Source organism: Ciconia boyciana, chromosome 13 (genome assembly GCF_034638445.1).
Source record: "Ciconia boyciana chromosome 13, ASM3463844v1, whole genome shotgun sequence".
Classification (NCBI taxonomy): Eukaryota; Metazoa; Chordata; class Aves; order Ciconiiformes; family Ciconiidae; genus Ciconia; species Ciconia boyciana.
The window spans coordinates 6882092-6910048 of NC_132946.1; the positions used below are offsets into that span (position 1 = coordinate 6882092).

Sequence of the window (27957 nt, forward strand, 5' to 3'; positions counted from 1 at the left end):
GGAAGTATAGTGAACAGTAAAATTATGGAGCTTGAAGATTCTGGTTTTAAATGTTACCTGTGCCCTTCAATTGCATTTATACATACTTTGTTCACTTTCCTATAGAAATATAAACACGTTATTTAAATGTTGATTATTTCAGGCAACAAAAGAAGAGGAAGAACTTACCGCAGAGGAAAGAAGGAAACTGGAAAGAAAATTAAAAAAAGAGCGCAAGAAGAAAGAAAAACAGCTGATGAGGGAAGCTGGAATCTCTACTAAAAAGGTAGAGCCCAAAAAGCAGTCGGGATCTGAGCTGGCTCTGGCCTATTTAACCAGGTAAGAATACTAAAACCACTGCAGGTGCTCCCTACAGAAGTAAGCTGTAAACCGTGCCAGAAATCCAGAACACACTGAACCAAGTAATAACACATTAAAGGAAATTGCTGTAGTTAAGTTGTAAGTTAATGTTTCATCTCAGTTGACACCCTACCATACAGTTGATCACCCCACTGTATTTATATCACAGAAACAACTGAAGGATGTTAGGTGTGATGCAAACATTTTATAGAAAGACAGCTCCTGTCCTGAAGATCTTATTGTTGATATATAAATATCACTGGGTTAGCTGCACTTACAAAGATGAAAGGCACATTGTAGGAAAGATTGCATGGAGGAAATTAGCTTTGTTTCTTAAGTGCGCTGTTTTAAGCAGAGGAGTTTCAGTTATTCTCTTTATATAAGCAAATTGCATGAAGTGGTTAAGATGGAGTCTGAATTTAACCACCTGCATGATATTTGGATATTTGTAAATTAAGATGGGATTATGCCACTATTTTAAAGTTAATAGTCTACAATGCCTTATTTTTGCATACCAAAGTATATAGCAAGTATAGTGGCTGATTTCAGATCCGAAGCAATTACTTCATCTAGTTAGTGCTCTTTTTTAGAATACTTAAAATTCCAACATAAAGCAAAGCCTATGGTTGAAATAAAGAACTACAACAAAGCATTCATAGTGCCCTACAGACAGTAAGAGGTCATATATAAACAGGATGACAGTGTTTATTTTTTTCCAAACTGCAAAATATACCCTGTCTGTAAGACCTCCAGAAGACTGGTGTGTTACAAATAGTGGGTTACCACATGGAGTAATTCCAGGGTTGCATCTCTGGCCATGCTCAAAACTGAAGCATCCAGACTGTCTGAACTGTTACGTACCACTCTCAGTGGGGAGGGAGGAAATTAATTGCATTCCAGGCAGAGAGACTTGTGCATTTTTGTTACATAACCCTCAGCACGCAGCGATAGCAAAATGACAATAATATTTTTGATCTGGAAAACAGCTGGAGTAGTTCACCACTGTTTTGAACTGCAAATGGATTGATAGTTAGCTTTGAACCATCTGCTCACACTATATTCTGGTATGTGTGCTAGTAAGTGGTGGATCTAGAAATAACGGTTTTCAGGTTTGGAAAGGAAAGGAACAAGCCATGGGGTTTTGTTTGATATTCTGCTGTTACCTGTATGGATTTTTGACTTGTTAGGTGAGAGAATATGAAACTCTATTTGAACTAATATTTGAACCAATTTGACTCCAGAGTTTCACTTAACCTGTACCAAATTACCTTGAAATAGTAAACCTGCTATGTCATTTGGTCTTGTCATACACAGAGTCCAAGGGCTATATGTACAGCAATAGATTGTGTGGGATTATTTCAGCAACAGACAATTTGAATTTTCTAGGCTTGACAGGGATAGTGATAAGATGCTGAACTGCCAAGGAAACATAAGCGTAGATAGCGTTCAAGACCCAAATGTCCCAGGACCACCTTGCACCGTTGTAAATTACAGAAAAACAGCTTAATCCTTTTACACCTCAGATGTTTTTCAAGCAAGATTGGAAAAAGAAACAACTGGATTTAAAGTAATCAGAGAAGTAATATATTAGCCGGGGAAGGGAAACGAAAATCCGAGTCTGGAAGTCCATTGTAAAACCCCCAGCAACTTAGGGGGTCAAGGATTTCAGTCTATGTGTTTTTGTAGGGCTACAGATGTGAATAATATGTGGGAGGATAAGTTAATCTTATAGATGCAAGAAATTGATATAACTGGAAGTAAACAAAAGGGTGCTGTGGATTTATGTTTTGCCCCACCTACAATAAAATGCCTCACATGACATAAGGGTTGCTAAGTGAAGTGGCATCTTAATTCCCTGATGACATGTGAGTCTCCTGTAGGACAGGTGGAACTTGAAGTACCATATGATAACTAAAACTGTCATTTTTATTTACTAAGAGACTATTCACAGCATGAGAGCACAACCATATGAGGCTTTAGCCTATGACAGGAAAATACTGAATTTGTTTTAGTGAAATTTTGTTTGATAACTTTAAAAGAAAAATGTTAGAAAGCATTCAGTGAAAGGTTTTTGTTACACATCTAGACTTTTGATATGCAAGGGAAAATTCAACTTATTTTGTAGGTCATACATATTTTAAGAGGTAGTAGTTCCCTCAGAGTGCAGCATCATCTTTTCTGGTATGTGGGATTCTTTACCAGGAGAATAAATTTCTGTTTCAAGCAGTAAGGTCAGGGAGAAGTAGCAAAATTTTTCTTGGAGGAAATAAAACATAGTTAATAACAGTTACTGTTTCGTGGGGGGTCCTGTGCTTAGAAAGCCCTGCTTCTGCAATAGCTTTGTATATTCCATTTAAAAAATAAAATGGAAGTAGCAGGCAGCCCACAGGCAGCACTCCTCTCTTCACTGAGGCACGAGGTGACTTTCACAAAGACATGCCTCATCCTTTTAGTCAAGATGAGTTAATGAAGAGAGCATTGATGAGAGGGAGTACAGCATGCAGCGTGTGGGGGGCAGGACCACTAATTGCATACTGCCCTTCCTGACAGCTTTGAGACCAGCACTACAGCAACGGAGCTAGATTCAGGGCGATGCTTCGCACGAAGAGCAATTCTATACCAAGGCACCAGCACTGCCGCTGTGTGCCCCCGCTGCCAGGGACTGCTGGGGGTCTTCGTAAACCTCCGTACTGCTGGGTACAGTGTGCTACAAGCTGATCAGTTCTTCCAGTTTTCCAGGTGTGTTATTAGAGTCTAAAAACAAATAGTCCTTGATGCTTTGCCAGCCTCCGGAGAGGTTGAATGATCATTTTATTGGAGGACCATCCTAGCAACTGAGAGAAGCTTTTTTGCCCCCATGCATACGGGATGGCCACATGCAACAGCAGCTGATGCCAGCTAGCAAACTGCAGTCCCTAGCTAGCCTTGAGGGTGCTGAAGGGTTTCCACTGTGAGCTGGGTGACATTTATAGCCCAGGCTTTTCAGCTGCTTTCTCATTTGAATGAGACCAGGACAGGCATCCACCGGGTTTTGCACTCCTGCTAGAGCAGAAGCAGCCAAGTGGCTCCTGGTTTTTTCCTCTCTGACTTTGTGTTGGCCTGTGGGAAAAGGAAAGGGGAAGAAAAAAAATGTCTTTGCTTCACCATTTTTTATCTCACCTTTTTCCTCGATGAGATAAGCTCAGGCGGTTTCCCAGCGCAGTTCCATTTAATGCAGCAATCACACCATGCCTGTGGAAATGGAAGAAAGTCACCACTGTCAGATTCTCCAGCTTGCTGGGGGAGCAGAGAGGGAGATCTGAAGATATATAGAGGACTAAAAATAGGGAGCTAAAGTGAAAAGGGAAGCAGGAAGGTTACAAAACTATGAGAAGGAAAAAAGAAAATGTGGAATAATAAAAAAAAACCAGAGTGGTACTGAACAGAAGAGAAAAAAACTTGTAAAATTACTGCAGAGGAATAGGGAAGAGCAGGAGTAAGGAAGTATTAGTGGTTGAATAAACTGCTCTCCCTTTTAGTGATGACAGGCCTTTTTTCCTTATGATGGTAAGTGATGGTTCAGGGTTAAAGCCAAGATTAGAATGTCTCATCGCTTTGATTCTTGGAAAATAAAAAATAAAAATTCATCCTTTTCTAAGCATTAAGTGCCTTCAAGTGAAAAGATGTTGCAATTCATGAGAATGGTAATTCGACTTAATTATAACCTAACTGACCTTCTGTGGTGTTAAAATGTTGGCAGAACATGTTTGTCTTGGCAAGCCACTCTCTCCTAGAAACGTTTCTGTTCTTGTGTTTGGCTTAGAAAGTTCATTGCTATATGGATCTGCCCATATGGTTTTTTCCATCACCCATCAAAGGAATAGACAGAGATCTGCAAAGATGTCACTAAAAGTATGTGGAATTACAAGATTGATATCATGTGAAGTAGAAGTAATAGATAATATCGTTATCTGGATATTGCTGTGAATTACCTAAGCCTTGCAATATTATTTATCACATGTTAAAATTTAAAAATTAAGCTGCTGGAGTACATTTCTTTTCTCTCTGTAATGATTTATGTTATACTACTAGTATGTGTCACCAGAATGTTTCCCAAGGCATTGTCTTTTCACTTTCCTTTATAGATCTTACTTTTCTCATCCCTAACTTAAATTTAAGTGAGATTCAGAGACTTATTTAGGAAAAAAAAAAAAGATGCTTATAAGAATAATAAAAAGCAAGGACACATTGCAGAAACGCAAAAGTGAGACACAGAATTTCCCATCAAGTGGGGAAATAGTCTGACTCTGCAGAACACAAGGTGGTTTTTGCTGAGCGCAGTGGCAATACTGCTGAAAGCAATGTACAACCCAGGGCGGTTGTTTATCTGATGTGTTTGCAGAGTGGAAACATCCCAGTCCTCGGTAAAACTTTATTACAAACAGTGCCAAGCATGGAAGATTTTAAAGCTGCAACGTTGCTCTTCCTTTCAAATAACATAGAAATCTGAGGGGCATTGCTGTAAGTGTGTGTGTGTGTGTATATTTATATATTTATTTGTTTATATATATATTATGTATAAAGTATATAAAGTTGATATTTACTCCTGCTGGAGCAGAAGCCATCTGGAGAAGGGAATTAATAGGTAGCTTAGTGTCCCTTCAGTGTTAGCATCTAGGAAGTTTCTGATTTTTGAAGGAACCAGTGGAAGCTTGTCCTGGGCTGTAAAGAAGGCAGCAACATTTGAGATTTGTGGCCGAACAGCTGAGATGAAGGTGGCCCTTCAGGAAATCACAAAACCATTCATCCTACCACATTTGGGACGAGGTGACTCCATTGAGAGAGCTTCTGCACAAATACAACCACGCTCATTAATGTTGAAAAATAGTTTCTAAATTTACATTGAGTGGGCTTGTGTCAGATTCAGTTTGCTTTGTTGATCCATAACATTTTGAAGCTGATTTTCCTCTCACAGTTTAAGTACTTTTTTTAGCTGCAGTCAGTGATAACTTTTATTTAAGTCATTCTCATTGCTGGTGGCCTTAATCTTTCTTAATTTCAAACTTGGCACTGGAGTTAATGTTTCACCATCAATGGCTTAAGCTTTTAGATATTAAGAGTAACTGATGCATAAGAAATCTAAACATACACAGATTTTTTTTTTCTCTCTCCAGAGACTGATGCTTTGGGTTTGATAGCAACTAACATTAGCATTTAGTGTAATTTCTCCTTCCTCCACTCGCCAGGACAGAGAATGAGTTTCCTTCCTGATAGGGAGGTGCAGCATATGTAAAAGCTCATCCGTTATCTTGAATTTCATAAACTATTGCAGAACTGCTCAAGTGATGAATCTCAATTAGCCAGTAGCAAAAATAGTATGTGAACTTAAGAGAAGCTATTGTAATTAGACACAGCAATGTTGCTGAATTCCCTTCAACAGCTGGGGCTTTAAGGTATGTTGAAAGAGCAGTTTTTCCTCAAAGGTTAGGGGAATAGTGATGGAGGCTAGTTTTGCTTTAATAATCATAGGGCTATCTTTTAAAGGTTCTGGGGCAAGCATTAACTATGGATGTAATTAATCTATTCATACATGCTTTTAGTCATTTTGTCACATTCATTAGTTCCACAAGAAGCCTCATGAATCCAGAGAGTCAGATACAGGATAAATTTGCATTTGGCGTTGTTCTGTGGCTATGTTTTATGTGAACTTGGGCAGGCACTTGCTACTATCTGATTTCAAAGGCTTGCACTTTTCCTAATACTCTAGAGATCAATGAATTTGTTTTAGTACTTCTCCAACTTTCTATATTGCTTGACTTTTAATTACTACCAGGGCCTGGCCTACCTCTAAGTGGGATTCCTCTGCTTGACCTAAATCAGCACATCTGTAAAACTGAGTGTTTTCCAATTAATGCTGATAGTTGGACAGATCTTCCTCATTTTAAAGGAAGCCACTGTCTCTGTTCATGGCAGAGAAAAGTAGTCTCATTTTATTAAGAGTGAGTTACCTTATCATTATCCTACACTCCCTTGTGTAACTTAAGTACCCCATGGCATCTGATGAAGCCACCTCAGTTTGTTTGCAGTTCCCTAGCAGCCCTGGCATTACTCAGAAACTCTACAAAGCTCTCTGTTGCAATGCCCACACCTTTCCTATTTTTAGGGTGCTGATATGCTGGTAGTTATTCTTGTGGGGGTAGGTGGAGAGGACATATTCACTCTACAGATTTGGTGCTGCTCTCGGCTGTTCTGTAAATGTACTCAAACATACTATCCTCTGCAGAAGGCAAAGCTTGCTGTTAGGGTATATGAAGCAGAAAAATTATTCTGCTGTGTTGGACCTGTTATTGAGCAAGGCTTCCTAAATCATTGTATTGCCCCACATTTTGTAAATAACTTCTCCCCTTCCTGGTGTTTACATCCTTCACGTGGCCATATCAGTTTTCTCAATCTCATTGCCCCTTCGGTGAAGCGGTACATCCGTAATCCTTCATCTGTTGCTATGCTTTATTGCTCTTCTTTGAACTTCTGTGTCTGTGATTGTTCTGGAAGTGCGAGACCTGGAACCAAACACACTGTTTTACTAGAGCTGCTTTCCAGCTTCACATAGAAAGGACTGAGAGTCTGCAATTCCTTCCTGCTCCCTGTCACTCTGGCTTTGGTTTATGGGCAACAATGTTGGATTCATCTTTGAGCCATAGCACATTGAGATTTCACATTTAATTTTCTGCACACTGAAAACCTTTGCTTTTTTTCTTCCCCCAAACTATTACTCAGTTTTGTGTTAATGACAGTGTTGGCACAAACATGCCACCTATAGCCATAATAAATTTTTCACTGACTGTGAAAGGGACAGTGCTTCTCATCCTGCTTCAGCCTGACAGCAACAAGTCAGATACCCTACCATTTCAGAGTTGGCTTTATGATATACATTTCCAGATGTTAGTGTTCTCATTATCATGATTATTCAAACTAAGCATTTAGGATTCTGTGAATGTCACGTTACACTCTGGGTAATAGCACCATACAGCTTTTGCCTGTTTAATCAAGATGTCTGACGGCAGCCCGACTTGATGATTTTCAGTCTCTATGATACACTCATTGACTTCTGGATTCACTTTTCTGTGTCTTGGTGGCAAGTGATATGCAGAACTGTGTTGGAGTCGTGCCAGTGTTTTTCTAACCCCTGCATGACATCCACAGGATGTCATATTGTACAGGAATTGCTTTTAAACCGTTATTAACTTCTTGGTGGGTTAGCTGCTTTTTATGGTTCTAATACAACAATTTGCTGCTTTGCAAGAAGCACGTTAACATCTTACTTTTAATTTACTGTTTCTTATGTATATCTCATCTCTTTTTCCATCTATAAATATTACAGCTATCCAAACTGAGTGAGATCCAGGCTTTGCCTGAAGAAAGCTCACCAAAAAAAGGAAGGCAACAGTTTTGGTCCGCAGCTCTTCCACAGGAGTCCAACTTTGCAATGCAGGTGGTTAAAGAGATGCCTGCACCGGTGCTGAACAGAGGAAGGTGCCTGCATGACACAGTGCTGTGCAGAAATACTGACTTGGGTCTGGAAGCTGAATAACTGGGTTAACACTCAGAGGAGCCTGAATTAAGAATTCATGGCTCTTGGCAAAATGAGCTCAGGCACTGCATGGAGCTGAGTTATAAGTTTTACTGCTTCCAGTGCCAGAGCGGGCACTGAGGCTTCTTTAGCTGTTACTGAAGATAAACTTGTTGTCAGTTAAAGCTAATGCTGAGAAATTACAGTATTATTTACTACATAATTCTAAAAACAGCAACCAAAAGTGAGAATAAAAAACAACTTTAAGTAGCTCGGAGCCAATCTCAGCTATTTTTACCACAAATTTCTGGGAAGAAGATGAACCATAGGAATACATTCTGGGTATCTGTAATACTATCCTGGAAATGTTCCAGATGGACAGAATTACTTTTTTTTATAATTTCAGTTGTTTCTAGCAAGTCCTCTCCGTATTGGTGTATCAAGTTTTGAAGACCCTAGGTACTTACAAATATTTTTGGATGTGTTTTGCCATATCTAGCTGGCTGGGTAAGCAACTCTGGTTTCTAGAGAGAAAACAGGTGATTGCTTTGAAGATTCTGAAATGTCAGGTTTTAAGACTTTTAAGCTTAGTTATACGTGGAAGTTCTCAGATAATGCAGATATTTCTGTGCTATTTTCAACTCACTCAGAAGTAGGAAGTTGCAGAAACATCAACAATTGCATGATTTTCCAGCCAAATTAGTAAGTGCTTATGATGCAACTCATTCAACTGAGCTTTGGGAAAGCAGCTGGACTAATGCTACTTTCCCTGAACCAAACCTCTTACAGTTTAGCTATTAATATTATTCTGGGTAAACCCCTTTCTATAGGGAATGGTTTTGGAGTAGCTTTCTTACCCCTTTGCTTAGCGCTAATGTATGGCTTAAGAGGAGAAAGCAAGGGAAGCTCATGTGCAAGCTAAATTTTTCTTGGTCAGAGTCAGTAGCTGTTCTATCTGTCTAAATCTGCTCATCATCCTATTTAGATTATGGCAGAGGAAAGAGATTTCTTCTTGTCATTTCCATAACCATAAATGGTCACTAAATTTAACAAAAAGGAAGAAATACATTAGGAAACTCTAATCCTACTTTACGGCTCCAAATCAAATAGTTCGTCTTTCTAAATCTTCAAATTAATTTTATGGAAGGTCACAAGTACATATCTCAAAGCATATTTCAGTAAAAGCTGCAGAGTGATTTACTTTGAAACCTTCTGTCTCTTTGCGCTTCTACCATTTTTTCAGTGTGAAACAAAGCTGTCAAAATATTTACTTGGGCATTTGGTTCAAACATTCTCATAGGGAAATGCTGTATTTAATAGTGTCATTAACATGAATTCACAAATCCTTTCATCTGACATCTATCATTTACAGGATCAGCTGAAAAATATGTTATCGACTAACCATGCCCATCTTTAAAGGGCTTTTTTTTTTTTTTTTAATATTTTCTCTATCTTCTCCCTGTCATAGTATTGATAATTTGCTTTTCCATCATACCTTTCCTGAAAGCGTATCATGACTGTATTTTGACAAAATAAATGAAAAATATTTTGACACTAATTTATTCACTCTTGTTATGACAGCTTTTGAGAAAATGTTATATTACCCCATTTTTCAGATGGATAAATTAAACAGTGATGAAGTTTGTGATTCACCAAAGTCCTTGTACTATCCAAAGGTCTCCTTTCAAGCAAGTGACATGAGGGAAACTAGGCATAACTTTCTTCTCATCTGAACACAGGCTCTGTTTTCTTTGTCCCTATACCAATGTCTGGTCCCAACAGACCTGTAGGATTTTTCTCAATTCCTTATTTTGAAAGAGGAGTTTGCATGGATTTTTTTCTGTAGTGGCGTCTCAAGACATTTCTAAAGGCCACAAGCATCTATACTAATCTCTGGGTGGGCATGCAATGGATTAATATTCCAAATCCTTCTAGCTACTTTGGGAGAGGTTTCTGTCTTCCATGGTTGGGGTCTCCTTGCAGTTGTGGTCCTTTGCAGTATTGCTGCAAATGACCAGAGCAGCTTTATTCCACTCTATTGCTGCTGATAAAACTAGGAACAAATATTCCCGAGTTAGCCAGCTGGAGGTTACAGACAGCATTTTTATTCTCAGTCACATATACAAGATGTTTCTCCTGCATATGATCTTGTATCAGATGAGAGTGGTGGCTCTTAAGATGACTCGTTCTTGTGCGCCTGAGGAGGCTTCCTATGCATTCTTGGTGAATTGATTTTTTTCCAAAGTTTGGTTTGCTTTTCTTTATTTATAATTTTTTCGGTAGGATTTTTTAAGATTCCTCATAAATTTTCACATATTTTGTTGCAGCTATAAATTGTATTAACAGTAATTAACCATTGTGCTGTAAAGAGCTTCCTCAGATGGGGAAAACTAGATTACGCGTGTTAAGTCCATAAATAATGGGGTAAAAATAGTTAAGATTTCTTTGCCTGATTCTCTTTCCTGTAAAACAACGTCTTTATTTCCAAACCTAGTTAAGAAAATTTAATGCATCCTCTCTTAATGACTCTCATTTCCAGTAAAATAAAATTTAGTATAAATGAATTTTCTTAACAGTTTATTAAATGTAGTCATTAGATATTTCTCGTTGAGATCCAGCTTTCATCTGTCCATAGTATTATACAAAAAAAATTGCATCTAATTGAATAATTAAGCAGCTTTAATATATTATTTCATCTGAAATTACTTTTAGAAACCTTGTAAGATATATTAGGGAGATTCAGAAGCAGAAGCCTGTAATAACAGGCCAGTCTGCTTCAGGGACTGTATCCTGACAGTAAGTAGACACCTTCATTGCCCACTGAAGTTGTGAGCGCTCAACACTTCACACAATCACTTTGACCTTTTCCATTTGTCTTGAGGAAAACTTGTGTACTATTCAGGTCAAATAAAACTAGAATAATTAAAATTACCCATTTCTTATATAAGTATTACAACAAACTACCTCTTGAAATTTTTAAACTAAAAGCAGATTGCAGGGATTATTTACTTTATTTGAATAAAATACCATTTGCAGTGAGTGTTTGTTCAAGGAGTATGAAGCATAGCTCCTTCCTCCCAGCCTCTGAAGTCTGCTCTTCCCTGGGTCTCCAAACCCCTTGCCTAGTGCCTGGCTCCGAGCCCAGGCATCCCAACCTTAACCTGTCTTCTGGATTCAGGGAAAGGCATTTTCTACTCTCCCATCTTCTTCCATTCAGACTATGTTCTTGACATGGCAGCAATGCAAAAGGAAGGTTTTATGTTTTCTCTGTGTCATAAAATTTAGATCTAGGAGAATTAACACTGCTGCTCACTTCCTCAAACACATTTAAACTATTCATCCAATGTCCAAATACTCAAAATAGTGGAGAGTAGTTTCGTAACTCTAGGGAATAATTTAGTCTAGTCAGCCAAAGCCAAAATTAAAATGTAAAATGCAGTTGGCAATGATTATTAATCAAGTAGCTCCAGGGAGCCATCAAGGCTTCCTAGCCAGAGTTAGAGTGACAAACAATATTTTTGAAATAATAAAACTGGATCCTTAATAAAACTTGTCTCCTGCTTCACACATTTATTAATATGATGATGCCCAAAAAGGTATCAGTAATTACTTTTATATGAATAAAATTGAATTGGAATGAGAGCCATCTGCAGGAAGCAGTAATTGGCAGATCGGTTTCTCTAAGCGTAGATTACTTAAAATCTTAGTAGTGCAATGCACATCACAGGATATTAGAAGAGGAGAATCTGATACTGTCCTGAATACCGTAGTGCAGCAGCAGATTTTGTTATGCAGTGAGAGATACCTGAACATATCAGCTAAATCAAGAAAATGTGAGTGGGCTGTCGACTGCTGTACACTTTTAGTTGATCTTGATATTTTCATTGGTTTGTCCCTTTTTAGAACTCTTTTGCAAAAAGAAGAGTAAATCATTCTGTAAGGTTACAACTTAGGAGATTCCAACGGCCAGGGGTCTGCAACATTCTCTCTCCTTCTGCCTCTGCCATACTTCCTAACGAATGCAGCCATGGGATGTCCAAATTGGGATGTAAGAAATTACAAAGATGGCTGATGGGTGAATTTTTTTTTGAAAGCTTCTATATGTGTTCTTGCTGTTGGTCCAGAATAACCCCGAATGTGGTATCCTCTCAGATGCACTGTAAAAGCCATCTGGGTGATGGGTTATTTGAAGAGGGCTGCGCAGGGCTTCCTGTAAGAAAGATGAGATATGTCTAATTAGCCAGCAATAAAAATACTTGGATTTCATTTTAAAAAAAGCCTGCAAATGTAATTTCTGCAACAGTGCATCTAGGGCTGGCATCCAAATTAATAATTATCTGTTCTTTAATACTGTCCTAAGAGAACGCAGTTAAGTAAAGGGGCTAGCTAAGAATTTGACAATCCAGAATGTCTTCTATATGCCTACAGAATATTGTCACCAGAAAAGGACAGCACTGTAGAAAAGGTGAGGGTCCAGTCCTACAGCATAGGCTCAGGGTTCAGCTTCCCTGTGAGGGAGGGATTTCTCCTTTTCTGGAGGCTTCAGCTAGAGCCCCTGGACATCACAATGGATGGGATTGATTTGAGGCCAGCTATTTGTCAGCGTGAGTATCTCTGCTTCTCAAGGAAGGAGGGGACACAGGAGCTACTTCTTCACAGATGCTGCTGGCACCCAGCCTTCCTGGCCATCCTGCAGATTGCAGAGGATGGGTTGCACCCCTTGCACCCCTCAAGTTCACTGAGACCACGCTCCATGATCTAAGCAGCTCCTGTTCCTCAAAGATGTGAGGAAGCCTTGTTGGGAAATCTGCAGGAACAGGATTTGAATCTTGTGGAGAGGAAAGGAGGCCAGTCGGGCTCCCTGCAACTGGAGCTAGATGTCCTGGATGCTGAGAGTCAGAAAGGAAGAACGTGCATGGTGCTGGGTCTTAGCGCAGGTAGGCATTTGGCACACAGGCATCTCGTTAGCATGATGAGAGCACACTGCTTTTTCATATTATAGTCGAATGTTACTCTGGAGTTTGGAACTGCAGAAGACCACTTCCGATCTTGTTGGCTATGGAAGTCCATTAGGTCTTTGCAAAGGTAGAAACAGCACAGAAACACCCAACCTGAAGTTAAATTAAAGACGTCTGGTTACAAAAAAGCAATGCATTTTCAGCAGTGTTGCTGATCAGAGGCCCAGCTGGATTAGACACCTTTATAGGGTGCCAGCCTCACTTTGTAGCTTCAGGGCTTCTTCAAACAGCCTGTGCATAATAACTAAATAATACAAACTTTCAGCTCCATATACTGAGCAATAAATTGGCACTTTGGCATCCTGGCTGCTTCAAAGCAAAATTGATCAGCCAACATCTTCAGTATTCAAATCCTTCTCCAAGTGGTCATTTCTTCATCCCTCCTCAAAAACTTTCACTGATAACTTTTCCCATGAAGTTGGTTTCTTTTCCAGCATTTTCTTGCAGCATCACTATATGGAAAACCATGACACTTCTATGCATTTCTGGTGTTTTCTCATTAAAAGCCCAAAGTTTTTTTTATCATTGCTAGCTTTGAGATAGGCCTTAAAAATTATACAGACTTCTTTTATTACATTAGTAAATATTTGACTTCTCATAGCACCTTTTGTAGCTTGTCTAATTCTTCTTTCATTGACACTGTAATATTCTAAGTATAGCTAGTATAGGTATGACCCAGCACTGCTGAAACTGTAGAATTTTTTTGTATTGACACCCAGAGCAAGATTAGGGTACGTTAATGCTCCACTAGCTGTATACCCATGATTAGGTGTTACTGTTGTAGTTTTGTAGCACTGAACAATAGAATTGACTCTTCTAGATCTAGCTTGAAAGGACTTGCATTGCTTATCCTGGTGGATAAGTGGTAAAATCCAGTGATTATTTGCTGTAGCTGAGAACCACCTCAGAACCTAGTCTTCTCCCAGCAACATGGAATTATAGAGTTGGAAGCAGTGATTTCAGCCTGGCTTCAATCTACATGCTCTTCACATCCTTCCTTTGAAATGCAACAATTAGTTTAAGAAATTTTTTTTTCATTTGTTCTTAGTTGTTTAATCTCTTCTATTATTCTTTGCTTCTTTGAGATGCTAGGAAGGACAATCTTTAAAAGTTATAAAAGCTGATTTAAAATTTAAAAAAGCAATGAAAATGAGCTACTGGTTGCAACTAAGCTTGAATCCGTGCCTTGGCAGGAGTGTTCTGTACGACAGTTGGACATTATGTGGTGTAATGGTAAGACAGAAGAGAAGTGACCGTATTAGTTTTTCCTGGGTCTGGTAGCATATCCCTCATCTGATTGTCAGAAAGCTTTTATATAAATGGATTGTTGCCAACTTTTGAAAATGGTTTTACTTGCAGCTGGTTTCTTACATGATTTTCATACAGACTATGGGGCCCTCTTTATCTCCTCGTACCCCCCAGGATGTTCTTCATGGGAGGGAGGCATAACTGTTGTTTTAATTTTTCCTTTCCCTTATTTCTGGTCTGGGCATCAGCATGACCAGAATTAAGTGCAAGAAAAGATGGACATCTGGAGAGGAGATGGGACTTCAGCACAGCACTGGGATAGCACTTAGTTGTATATTCCTTGCAGGAGCAGAACAGATTGGCTGTGAAGGGCTGGAATTCTGTTTTTTATTCTTCTTCTGTGATAATTCAACTCCTGCTTTGTCTTCTTTTTATGAATGTATGTAAAATAAAAAACATGTTTAGCTTAGTAATACAGTCATATTAGCTGTCGTCTTTCGAGCCTACTGCTGACCTTTTTGTTATTACTGAAAACAACAGAAAGTTCTCAGCATATTATTACTGCTATATATATATTCAGATCAAAATACAATTTTGCTGCAGGCAGGCTAATACAGATACCAGGAACTAAATAACTGTACTAGAAAGAATTTAAAAAAAAAAAAATGGAAAGGTTTTTTTCCCAGTGGAATGCTGGTGGCATTTGCAGGTAGGTTGGTGTCTATGAAAAGTTGACAAGTTGAATCACAGTAATACAACACCCTGCGTGTATTGTACCATATATAAGAGATATGAGCTCTACTGATGACCTGCTGTATGGTTTTGAGGCATTGTTACAATTTTCTGGGTCAACTTTCCTTTCCACTTATCATCTGTCTCATCTGTTTATACTCGAAGCTCTTCAAGGGAATGTCTCATGTTGCGTTTGAACAGTGCCTGTAGTGGGGGAGGAAGGGGATTTCTAGCTTGGCCGAAGCTTCAGGATGCAAACATAATATAAAACGTTACAAATAATGGCAAGTGATAAAAGTGTATATAATAAAAGATATGCTGTGATAAACATTTTATGTAGATTTAATCAAAGTTTTGCTTTAAGGCACAAAGGCCCTTTCCTTTTGCTTTATAAATACTTTCTAAGAAAATTCTGTGACCTGTGTAGTTTGCTGCACAGATACCATCGGATACAATCTGTCCTTATATTGGACATCAGGACAAAAATGGGACACTAAAAAGCACGTTTATTTCTTCCTGTATGTGTGATTCCTAAATTTAAAAAAAGAAAGCTTCTTCCCCTCGCCTTTTCACAAGTCTTTAGTCATTATGCTGTGTCTAAACCAGATGGAAGAATATATTAAAAACTGTTTTTAAACCACAGATTGAGAAATGGTGCCAGGATTTTCAACCAAAAATGTGGCACTGATTCTAAAATCTGTTGACAATTTTAGACAGTTTTCTTCTGGCAAAAGAGCTCCATTAGTGTCTCTTCTTCTCTTCCAGGAAAATAAGGAAAACCTTTATCTGAGTCATAATTTAATTAGCTTCCAAACTGGATTTGAGAATATCAGTATAAATATATGAACTTTCTCCAGGAATTGGAGTTGGGAGATAAACAGTCATCCATAATGCGAGAAAAACACAGTTAAAAATAAAGGCTGTGACTCTCTTTTACGTCTATATGTTGAGTCCTGCCGCAGATTAGTCTATCTAAGATTTTAACTACAGCCATTCTGGTCAAGTCTTTGAAAATCTATTTAGAATTTAAATTTTGGATGTTTTTTCCAAATGAGCAAAATCATCATCACATGCACTTGAAATGAGATTTCCTCTCATCTTGCATTGAGCACTGAAGCGCACTGCAAGGCGGCTTTCTGAGCATGCAGGTGTTGACAAAGACAGACATTCAAAAACTTATCTTTTAAAAAGTAAATTCGTTTTAAATGCCTCTGAGAGAAACAGAAGAAATTCTGAATACCTCCAATAAAAATAAACACTTTTACTTTTCCCTTTAAATAATTGTATATGTTATCACTGGACTAAAAATTATTATTCCTACTTCACTATGTGCACTATAGGGCATATATAAAACTTCCATCCACATCCATATATTTTTTTATATCCATATAAAACCTCCATCCATAAAATGGCTCCTCTCCCACAAGAACGAGCTTATGCCAAATTTCTGCTCCCTCCGTGCTGCTGCCAGTGCTTCCAGGGAGCCTCTCGGAGGTGCTGGGTTCCCGTGCTCACCTGTTGGCCATATGTAGCGTTACACTCACCGCTGAACTGACTTGATAACAGTATTCAGAGTTTCCAAATTCAGGCCTTATAAGGGCAGCGAGCTTGCCTTACACATAAGTACATGGTATTTTAAAGTCGCTGCTATTGTATGCATTGCATTGTGAAATATTACAGCAAATCACTTGAGTGCCAAGTGTTTCAGCAAAGCTTTAAATATCTTTAAGGGAATTTTTTAGAGTATGGTTGTTTTTTATTGAGGAAGCACCTGTTATCCACATTTTACAGATAGGGCAGTGAGTGCCAAAATGATACCTTTTGCACTGTTTGCAGAGCGTTTGGGGAACAAGGTGCTTAACTTGATTCCTGCAAGCCTTAATCATGTGCTGTAACTTCTGTTCAGCCTTCACTGTGGGGCACGTAGAAGAGCATAGGTGATCCTTAAAGACAGCTTTCAGGGTGATGAATAACCAAGTGTATCAAAACAGAAAAGTACCCAGATAAATGGGGTGAGGAGAATGTGACAGTTTCTGTATAGCATTGGCAGTACACTGCTTTTAACATTTTCAATAGATCTTTTCAATGTAGCCTTGAATATGGTGTAATCAACCAGATCTGTTGATCTGTCCCTCCTGTGAGATTCAGTGAAGCTTAGGAGAGTAAGACGTAAGGGTCCTCGTGGGTAAATCACAGGAGAGCAAGAGGAGGCTCCACGTTGACCTGGTCCTCAGGGCTGGAGAAACCTTTCAAATCAATTCCCTGATGCTAAGCCTGGGCTGTATGGAGAAATCTAAATTTGGTGACAAGTCTGCTTTACTGTGGATAGATATCCAGGGTGGAAGGGTGTATCGGGGGAGGGCTGGACAGTCAATGGCCTGAAATTATGTCCAGATGCCCTTGCATTTCACATGCAGCGGTGCTCTCCTGTCTTCTGGAAGGTTATCAGCAGTCACATGTCTTTTATTTCTCCCTGGTTTCTTAAGACTCGTCTCCTACCCAATAATTTTTCCAGTTGAATGAGTAAAATGGTTGTCTCTCAGCATAGTGCTTTTCTACACATAGGAGATTATTTAGTAGTTGTGACAGCTTCGTAGTGTTTTGTCCTGGCCAGTAGTCTAAGCAGATGCATTGTGTTGTCTTCCTGAATCCAATTTGTAACAATAATGTTTTTCTCTTACTGTGTTTCTGGAAGCAATTTGACTACTTTCCCTTCCCCTTCTCCTTCTGCTAGGACATCCCCAAGAGTGCTCTGCCCTGCAAGCTACCGGTTGTCTTCTGTTTGCCTCCTTATGCTGCCCATACTCAGAAAATGTCCTATTTTCTGTCACAGTGTTGAGAAGGGACGTGTTAACCATTTTAAAGGCAAATTACATCTGTGATGAGCAGCTGGGAAGGTACAACTCAGCCATGTTTTGGGAATAGATTTGTGTGAGATTACTTTAATGTAGAGACTAAAAGTCATTATGAGATAGACCAGTGAGAATCTTGGGCAGCTTTTCTACATGAGACTCTCATGCTAAAAACCAAAAGCCCAAATGTAAAACTCCCTAAGCCGCTTGATTAATTTGATTCATTTCTTCTGTATCTTCAATTTCAAAGGCATTTAGGAAGATCATTTGCACAAACATAAAAGTTCTCCTTAACTAAAGGCAACCAATGTGTTTTTTCAATGAGCTAGAGCTCATAAGAAAGATTCAAACATTAACTGTGTAAAGAAGGCAATTAGTGTTTGTAGAATATTTTCAAAATTAGCCCTAGGCATACTGGGAAAATACATGTTTTATATATGTATATTTTTCATCCAATTCCATAGTTCATATTAGATCTGGCCATAGATACTCCTAAAGGCTACTAAATTAATTCAAACTGTGAAAGAGGTTGTGTTTGTCTATAAAAAGGTTTTTTTAAACTATAATGTAGTTGGTCTTACTCTGTATATTTAACCACTCAAAGGAAAAGCCTTTTCTACTGCTGTAGTATGTCAAGGAAGCTTATCTCCATATAAACATCAAAATGAGACCTCTCTTGTGTTACAAAGCTCTAACTTTTGTAGTTTCAAAGTTGAGAATTTCTAAAAATGTACTAATTATGTCATTCTGATAAAAAGAGATACCCCTCTCACTTTGTCATGGAGTGATACTTTCCATCGGTTTTAAAGCTGTCATAGGAGCAGGAAAAAAGCTGTCATAGGGATTAGTGGAAAAGTTTTATTTTAATAACTGTTGGGGGGGTCCAGTTATAGGGAGCGACTGCCACGTTATCTGTCTTAAAGATTGCGCATCCATTATCATGAGTGTTTTGCCCACAGTTTGATAGGAATTAAGGTCAAGAGAAGGACCATTTTCCTGAAGAGGGAGAAGCAGAAATTCATGCAACTATGGATAGAGTACCAGTTAAAAACTTGTGAGCATTTTCTGAAAATATGAGTACACCCATAGTCTAGTAAGGAAAAGACTACTTTTTTACCATACTCATTTAGCATTTGATTCTAATTAGACAGGGTGCAAACAAAAAGAAACGGTTTGTGAGGCTCTGGTGCTATAATGGGCACAAATGTACTTTCTGTGGTTGATTATGTTAAAGTATTTGTTATTTATATGAATTATTTTGTTGTATATAGAGTAAAACCTTTCAGGAAGACTAGCTGAAACTTTTCTTTGTTTCTACAAGAGAATTTACTAGAGTGAAATTCAGTGTGGGATCTTAGATGCAGGAGTATAATGGCTTGCCTTAACGTGTAGATGAGAGCATATGGTTTTGGTAATAGGCTAATAAGAGCAATTAACCTTATAGTGCACTCATTTGTTGGTCTCAGTTGTTTATAAACTAGGTAATAAAGATATTTTAACATCCTATAGCTTTATAGGAGATCAGTGAAATGAGGCTGTATTTTTCAAGTTAAAGCCTAACAGTACTCAGGTGATAGTGTGAGCAACAGAAACATAAAATTAGCAGAGAGTAAAATATTCAGAGTACTATGTGGTGTGTCTAACCAATGAATATAATCACAAATGTATAAATACATAGTATAGTTTAAAGAAATAAAAACATGTGTTAAAGGTTTTCATTAGAAGAGGGACTGTTTTCACAGGATGCGGTCACAGATCTGTCATTCAGCTTGTTCTTGTCACCTTGCAAAGATTATAACGTAAACTGTTTCCAGGCTTATTTAACATAAAAAAGAATTTTAAACTTGCCTTCTTCTTTGTGCTTTGGAAATACACAGCATTTGCTATAACATCTTCCATGTAATTTTTCAGAAGGATGAACTCCATAAAAGAATGGGTTTCTTTTAACAGCAAGCACCTTTATTGTCTTCTTTTTTTTAAAGGACTAATGGAATTTAAGTCACTTCCTGCAGAAGTTTCAGTTTCTCAGTTAGGAGCTACCTTGTTTGTCTGGAAAACAGAGAAATTGGGTACAAATGAGCAAGTAGCTTGCCCCACAAACTACACCCGCAAGAAAAGCCTTTTTTACTTCATTCTCTGTTGGCTTCTTGCATCACTGGTGTTGTAGTTCTGACAGTTGTCATCCTGTTGAGCACCTTGCTGTGAAGGCAAGTGACACCAAGGGTTGAATGATCTTTATACTGCAAGTACTTTGGTTTCTACGTTGGTGATGATGGGAGAAGGATGGTTTCCCCATAATAATATCTTTTAATTTGATTCTGTAACTTTTGGCAGTCAGCTTTTGGGCTCCTGCTCTTGTGCAGTATTTGTTCTGCAAATTTTTCCCTATTTATTGAGTGTGTCCCAAAAGAGACCTCTAAATCAGTTAATTTGTGGATTTAATTTTGAGCATGTAAAATATGATATATTGCAGTTATTAGTGTTTTGCCTGTCCTTCCTGGTTTACTGTTATTTGCCTGATTTTTACCTTATATGTTGGTTACAGACATTTTTATTGAATTTAGCTAGTGATAACCCTAATGAGTTGTTGCTGCTTTTTTCTTTATCCTGAATTTGAAAGTCAAGACAATAATTTTTTTTCTTTTGGGCTTTCTGCAGAAGCTTCCATGAAACACTTCTGTACAAATTTGTGGTCTTGTTTTTTTCTATTTCATTGAATTGGCTGAACAATGTATTTACTGGTGTAGCATTCACCAAATATGAGGACTCTCTTGCTTTATTAGACTTGACAGTGTTTAAACAATACTAATTCTCATACCCAGCTGGCTTTTCAATTGATTTCTGTGCTCTCTGTTGCTGTGTAAAATAAGCCAGAACATTAAAGACGTCTTGCATGCTACCCTCTGGAGACTTGTTTTTCTTTAGAGAAAAATCAAAGAAGTGTAAATTTTTCTGTTTTTTCTCCTCATATATTTTCTTCTAGATCTTTAAATGATGTTTCAGTGTACTGAAAAATTTTGTACATGTTAAGATGCTGATTTTCAAGCACATACTTTTAAAAAGCAGTCTTCATTTTATAGTCAGATTTGCTAGTTTGCTTATTTGTTTATAGAGATAAATGTCTCTTTCTTCATCTAAACCCGAATATACCAGCTTTAAAATCATGCTCAAGGTGTACGTAAATGTGCCGTTTTAACCCAGCTAAAATTTTGCATATTTAAAATGTGTTTGCTAAACAGTCGAACATTTGCAGATGTTAATCATTTACTTTACCCGCTCACTTTTAACAGTATTGAAGCAGCCTGAATTTTTGAGCTAAATATTGGAATCAGAATTCCTGGGGAGAGCGAGACATAAAAAGCATTTTTCTATCCTGTAAATGTCAATATTTAAGTCACACCTTTAGACAAATCCAAGCTTTAAAACATATGCTTTTGAAAAATGAATTTTCTCACGTCTAGAACCGTCATCTGTGATGGGCTTCAGCCATTGTTGAGGTGACCGTTGTAGCACGAGTGTCTCTTTTCAGTCCTCTAGACATTGCTTAATTTCATATGAATTTCATTTTATTGTGAAATACCAGCTTTCTGAAACCCAAACTTGATTCCTTGTCCACTCCACCTCCCAAAATACTCAGGTAGCCCTGCAGCTGGGGTAAGGATTTGGGGTGCTCAGTTGCTGTGCGTTAAATGAGGGCAACGACATCTCACAGAGGACTGGTCAAAGCTGAGGAGTGGGACTTGATTTTTAACTTCAAGGACTCAGTGCTTTCTGATGAAAAGTCATAACATTCTTGGCCATAATGTCTTCCTATAATCTTTTCACTTTTTGCATGGAAGCCAGGTAGCCATCCCGTGTGTTCTTTTTTGCCACTCATACAAAATGTGTGCTAGTATCTGCTTCACACAATGTCATGAAACTCCCTGTTGTGCATACAGAGTCACTTGGAGTCATTGTAGGAAATATTTTATGAATAATGAATGTTTTGATCACACAATATTTCATTTAAGCAATTTTTTTTTTAATTTACTACAGCTGGTCTGAAAACCCAGAAGAATGGAAGTTTCAAAAGACAAGACAAACCTGGCTTCTCTTGCACATGTATGATAAAGAGAAGGTTTGTATTAATGCTGCTTGTTCTCAGAACAAATATGATATAAAGTTTTATACATTAGTTATAGCTATTCTGTATTAACCAAAAGTTGCTAGTACTAGCCATGCACTGTTCTAATAATTTTTTAATAAATTATAAATCAATTACTTTGTTTTTAACCAAAATGCTGAATCATTTTAATTGCTTGTAATTAATATTTTTATTTTGTTGGCGATTATTCTCCAGTGTATGCTAGATTTTTTTACTTGATATATGTCAAGCATAAATAGAGCAGATTCATATTCTAGATAAATCTGGAGAGTACTGAGAATTTGAGTCATATCCTTAATTTGAATTTCTGAATGTGGAACCCAATACTGTAAACAATGATTCTCATATTGCTTCAGATATCTCTGTCTCCATATAAGATGTACAGCCATATTGCCAAGATGTTAAAATAGCTTTCTCATTAAAATATAAGTGAAACCTGATGTTCATTGTAAAAAGCATAAAGTATAACCAGAAGCTAGGCTTGCATCATTACTGAAATCCATTCATTTCATAACTTAAAGAACAACATAGATTGAATTTCCAATAAGCGTCTGACCATCATGGTATTGAATGGAGGGTTTCAGGTCATTCATTTTGTTGTGTAATAGAACAAACATCTAGCCATTTGCACAGTGCCTTACTTATTGATTCACTTAGTTGACATTCAGTTAGTTTTTGCTGATTTTTTGTGTGCGCTTAAACGTTTAAGCATACCTATCTTCCTGACCCAAATTACTCAGCAGCTCTTAAGGCAATCACCTGACATAGGGTGTTGCCTTTATGTTGAAAAATACTTTTAGAGAACCAGATATTAAAAGCACAGTTTCCTGAAGGCAAGAATGTTCTCACAGTGTAATACTTTAAAAAGATTAGTTGCAGAATACAAATTCGATAGTAGGTATCTAGGTTGTTTGTGCTGTCTTCTATTGTTAAGTTTCTCCTTTGAAAGTCTTTATCAACCTTTCAAAATCAATGTATGCTCTTTAAAGCTACCTAGAAATTGTTTCACAGGCAGAATGATGTTTTTACTTTTTTACCTGTTTACTTTAGATTTTGTGTTGAAATATACTGGGAAATAATTAACTGTAAGTAGTGTTTGTTTTTTGTATCAAAACACAGCTTAACTCCTTATTTCTCAACATTGAAATGAAACTTCCGTTCTATTTTTTTTTTTAATCTGATGAAAGTGTGATGAATTATTTAAATTCACTTATTTTGTACTGTTTAATAATCAGAGATGCATTGAATATGAACTTTAGATAATGATTAACATCTGCATCCAGATTCAGTAAAGTTAGAACTGCTCAAGTGCTTATAATCAAGCATGTGATGAAGTCTCTTTCTTCATCAGGACTGTAGGGAGGGCAGACCAGCTTCTTTTGAATGTTTTTTTTATACCCAAATCCAGCTTCCTGTCCATTACAGAATAAAATCAGTTGGATATCCAACCATGACTAAAATACAAAAGGAGACATGAGTTTCTTTCCTTCCTAAGCCATGTCTTTGATCTCATGGTGTCACTTGGATGCCTACTGAAAAGCCATGCAAAGGAATAAATTGAGTTTCCTGTACTGATGGGCCTCCTTCTGTAAGAAATAAGCTGAGGTTTTAAAGTCTTTTGCAACATGAGGTTTTTTTAAGTCCCTTTAAAATCCATCTGGTGGTTGGCTGACAGCTTCCAAGCCAAGCCTGTATCCCTACGGTGTATATACTTCTTCAGGATCCAGTGTAAAATAAACAATAGATCATTTGTTGATCTTTGTCATCTGGCACGGCATTTTTAGAAAGTAACTATATCAGCTGTCTTCAGCTTCTGGACTGCAAGGCCCTGGAGGGTTTTCTGAAGCTTCCTCAGAAGGTAGCTAAGAAAAGCAAGCTTGGCAGCAGTAAGCTGAAGTTCACTCTGCAGATATCTGTATTTGCTTTGTAAATTTGTGGGCATCTGCAAGTCTAAGAAGTCTGGAAACTCTTGAGTTACACAGTATAATTTAAAAGTGATAACTGTTCTTTCCCTGCTACTATTTTGTAGTATTTCCCCCCTTTTCTCGATGATGGTAATTATTTCACTTCAGGATATTTCCATATTAATCAGCTCCAGTGCGTATTAGCTAGTTAGAACAGAGGCAAGGTTGGTGTGTGAGAGAGAAAAAGAAACAAGAAAAAGGTCAAAACAGTTTAAGAAAAGAATAATAATAAAATCCCATAAGCATCACTTCCACTTGCCAGAGCCGTGGTGGGAGATCTTGATATCCAATTTCAGGCCTGACCAAAAGCTGATCTTAGGGAAGGATCGTGTTCTTTCTTGTAAAACCTCGCCAAGAGTCTCTGAAGTTTCAGCTCTTGTACTACTGTATTTTAAGAATTAAAATTTGGATTTCATTAACTTTTTGCTGGGACTTCCTATGTTCTGTTGTCCAGTCATTGCTATGGCTCTATTGTATGTGTAAGGAGGAAAAAAAAAAGATATTATCTTGCCTACATGGTACTGTATTGTAAGCTCTTGCTGAAATAAACCTAATAGCTGTGTTAAAGAAAAAAACAGACTTTTTGCACACTTGAGCACTTATTATTAGGGCCAAATGCTAAATGCTTTCTAGGCTTCAGGCAGCCACATGTCTGTCTGCACACTTGGTATTTCTAAGTTTAGAGTAGGCTTTTAATTGCCCCTTTAAGCACTTTGCTTAAATGGTATAATAATAACTGTAATTCCACAGAGTGAGGTATGACTATACCACAAGGTCTGAGAACAAGAGGTGTAAATTATGTAGATAATTTGGCTAAGGTTTGAAACATAGAAATGTTGCTGAGCTTTAAAAACCCGGTACTGAGCATCTGCATTAAAGGAGCGCTATCGTGCTGAAATTGTGACTGAATGTTTTTGTCTGTTATTAGTAGCAGTTTACTGAGAGTAAAAAGGTTGCAAAAATACAGACATTTATTATTATGTTTAAATGTGTTTGATTTGTATATTATAGCAACACTTCGTATATCATCCATTTCAGTGTTAGTCACTGTAAAATTAATATTTTTTTGTATCTGTATTGTTTCTTTAACACAAGAGTGTTTGTGTGAAGAATTAGAAGGTTTTCCATAGCATACAAGTTATGAGGCTGAATGCAGACTTTAGTTTTGATTTATTACTTTGCAATATCCCTGATTGATGAAGGCAGCGTTGGAATATTCTTTCTTCCTCTTCTTTTGGAGTGATAGAAGTTTTAGTGATCAAAGTTATGCTGCCAAATGTCGATGGAGAAATAAGTTGTAAATTAAGTATCTGTTGAAGCTCTGTCTTCTCTGAAATGTTGATACTTTGCAGAATTGAAACAGCCCTTGAATAATTAGTCTCCAACCCTTTAAATACTTACGTATGTGTTTAAGTTGACTCATGTCGAGTATGCCTTTTAAAGTTGTATGTGTAAAGTTAAACATGGAGAAAAAATATTTGCAGGATTAGGTCATTTTAACATCTCCTGATTCACAGCAGAAATATTCTCCTATTGGCTGAAACCTGTTCCACAGATACACAACATAAAGTTAAGATATGCTTCAACGTAGATCTGTTCACCTAATACTTTTGAAAATACATTGGTTTGAAATACTGAATAAATCATTCACAAGTCTTTGCTAGGTTATTGCCAAGATTATTTAATGTAATGATCATTTAAATTGTATGTTGTACCAGATAAGCTAAAATCTAACCTATGAGTAGTTAATTAGAAAGGGAGTGAAATGGGGGTAATGCAACTGTAGATGACTAAACTGCTTTTAATGTTAGACATGTTAGTAGAGCCTATCAGTTTTAGTCAGCATGATTTAAAAATTATTTCCATATGTCTGAATTCAATTTGTTTTTCAAATTAAATTCTTTTCCTTTGTATAAGCATTCTGTCAAAGTGCTTGATGGTGGGTGGTATCTCATCTTAGCAAACGAATAATTTTGGGCAGGGGTGAGGGTAATTCCAGCAAAATTCTTTCCTCAGACATGTGCATGCAATTCTCACTGAATTAGTAAGGTTTGCATACATATTTCCAAAAGTAGGATTTGGCTAGTGTTTTTTTTTCTTCCAACAACCCTCACGGCCTTGAGCTGACTGTCAGGGAGCGTTTGCGTTTGCTGATCAGCATTTCCACATCTGCTTAGAATTTCCTCTCAGATGCTTTGCCCATCTGAGCACATGACAGTCCTCTCACCATGGTCCATCCCTCCCGGCAGCTTGAACCTTGGCAAGAAACACTTCCACTCAGAGGTGGGCATTGGCAAACACAAAAGCCCATGCAGTTCTCCTAATTATCTTTCAGGTGATGGTTTGACATGATTGTGAATGAGTATTAAGAGAGAAGAAAATAAAGCAGGTTTTTTTTCTTCCTTGTTTTTTTCTTTAAAGGTTCCAGACAAGTATTTTACCATTCTACTGGATTATCTGCAAGGGCTTCAAGGCGGTGCGCGAGACATAACTGTGCAGAAAGCTGAAGCTTTTATGAAGGAATTTGATGGTTCCGATGCAGAAGACCCAAACCTGCTGGAGAAGTGTGAGCGCATACGACAAGTTCTGCAACTGCTGTCCTGAGGGTAGTTTTCTGTCTTAATGGTTGTCTTGTGGAGAGAAGGATAGGATGTCATATACAGAGACTATAAATTAGTTGTAAAGACATATTTTCTAATGAGAGTCCTAATTGTCAGAATTTATACTCATAATTGTTTCCAATTGCAAATATTTATCATGTTTTGAGGTGATAAAATAAAAATATCATATTTGTTCCATAGATGTGCTGTTCTGATTAAAAGTAATCTTACTGCATATCTTTAGAAAAATAAACCTTTCTTGTTAGTTTTTCTCCACCTCCCCATGTAATTACTGTTAAATAAGAGGAGCTTTGCAGTTCTTAATAAGAAGAGCAAAGGAACCAACAAAAAGCCTGGAGGGTTTTTTACAATGGCAGCTTTTAAAATGAGCATACAGTACAGTGCTTGCTCAGCCAGCTGTAATCTATCACTTTCAGCTTTAGAAGTATGTCATTTGGATTTGGGAAAGATCATTTTCAGTCTGTTGAGCACGGGTTGTATAACACAGTTGCCTATTAGTACTTCATGCAGTGATCTGGAGATACCATCAGCTTTGTTAGTTTTCCTTTTCTATTTTAAAGTTTTCAAATGCTTTATGACAATTGTTTAGATACTCAGATAATGCATAGATGGGAACAGATCAAATCCTTTGACCATATGTAGTGAAATCATCTGATTGTACCTAAGCTTACCCTACGATGAGGTGCTGTGCTGCAACATTTTGTATCTAGCCTGCCAATATTGCATTTTCATCTTTCTCTTGTAATTGGTGTCCAAAAGAGTTGATTTGTGTTCATTCGCTTTGATGTGGGACGTTTGTCTCCTATGAACGTGCTAAAAATGAGGCTTTCCAGTAAAAGCCAAGGACATTAATTACTCAAAAGTTGGATGATTGTCTTATTAAATAACACTTGTGTTCAGACAGCGTTCTTGACCTGATTCTTTAATGTTTCTGCAAACATTGTTCATACTTTATTAATAACAACTATATGAAATGTGTAGTGTGTTAGAAGAGTGGCTGTCTTTGGGAATTACGGCTTTAATTTGGATGGGTGAAGGAGGGGAGGATCTATGGATATGCAGGCCTAATTTTTCAATAAGAAGCATTTGAGTGGATTTGACAGCCTTCACAGTCATGGATTACTACAAATCTTTAAAAGTATGAAATATATTACTAGTAACAAATAACTTATGCTTTCTGACTTCTTCAAGATTATGTTTTCAGCCAAAAAGGCTAGAGACCAGCATGCCCTGCTCTAACACTATGACCATGATGGAGTTTAACACAACAGTGAGCAGAATACAGCAGCAGCCTCTCTGTTGAGCTGCCGATGGTTCGTCAGCAGCTCAGGTGCTGGTCCTATACCATGGGGTGATAGCTGGATGGGGGCTGCAGAGGATGCATGCAGTGTCAAAGCCTTTCTGAGGCCGAAAGCTACGTAAAACTGAGCTTCCAGTGGAAAAGTTGTTGAAAAGGGACTGTAATAAAAAGAAGTTATACTGACATTAAG

General features: G+C 37.6%; 1 protein-coding gene across 2 annotated transcripts in view; it reads left to right on the top strand.

Moving 5' to 3' along the window:
* Positions 1 to 27477, top strand: part of CHLSN (cholesin) — a 135173-nt gene extending 107696 nt beyond the window's left edge. Inside the window, exons 3-5 of one of the 2 annotated variants that reach the window (XM_072878198.1) lie at positions 143 to 318; positions 21774 to 21855; positions 26268 to 27477. In XM_072878198.1, the coding sequence (XP_072734299.1) occupies positions 143 to 318; positions 21774 to 21855; positions 26268 to 26450 (441 nt within the window). In that variant the 3' untranslated portion in view covers positions 26451 to 27477. The remainder of the gene's footprint in view (positions 1 to 142; positions 319 to 21773; positions 21856 to 26267) is intronic. The other variant, XM_072878197.1, reaches the window with a different exon arrangement.
* The last annotated feature ends 480 nt before the right edge of the window (positions 27478 to 27957 follow it).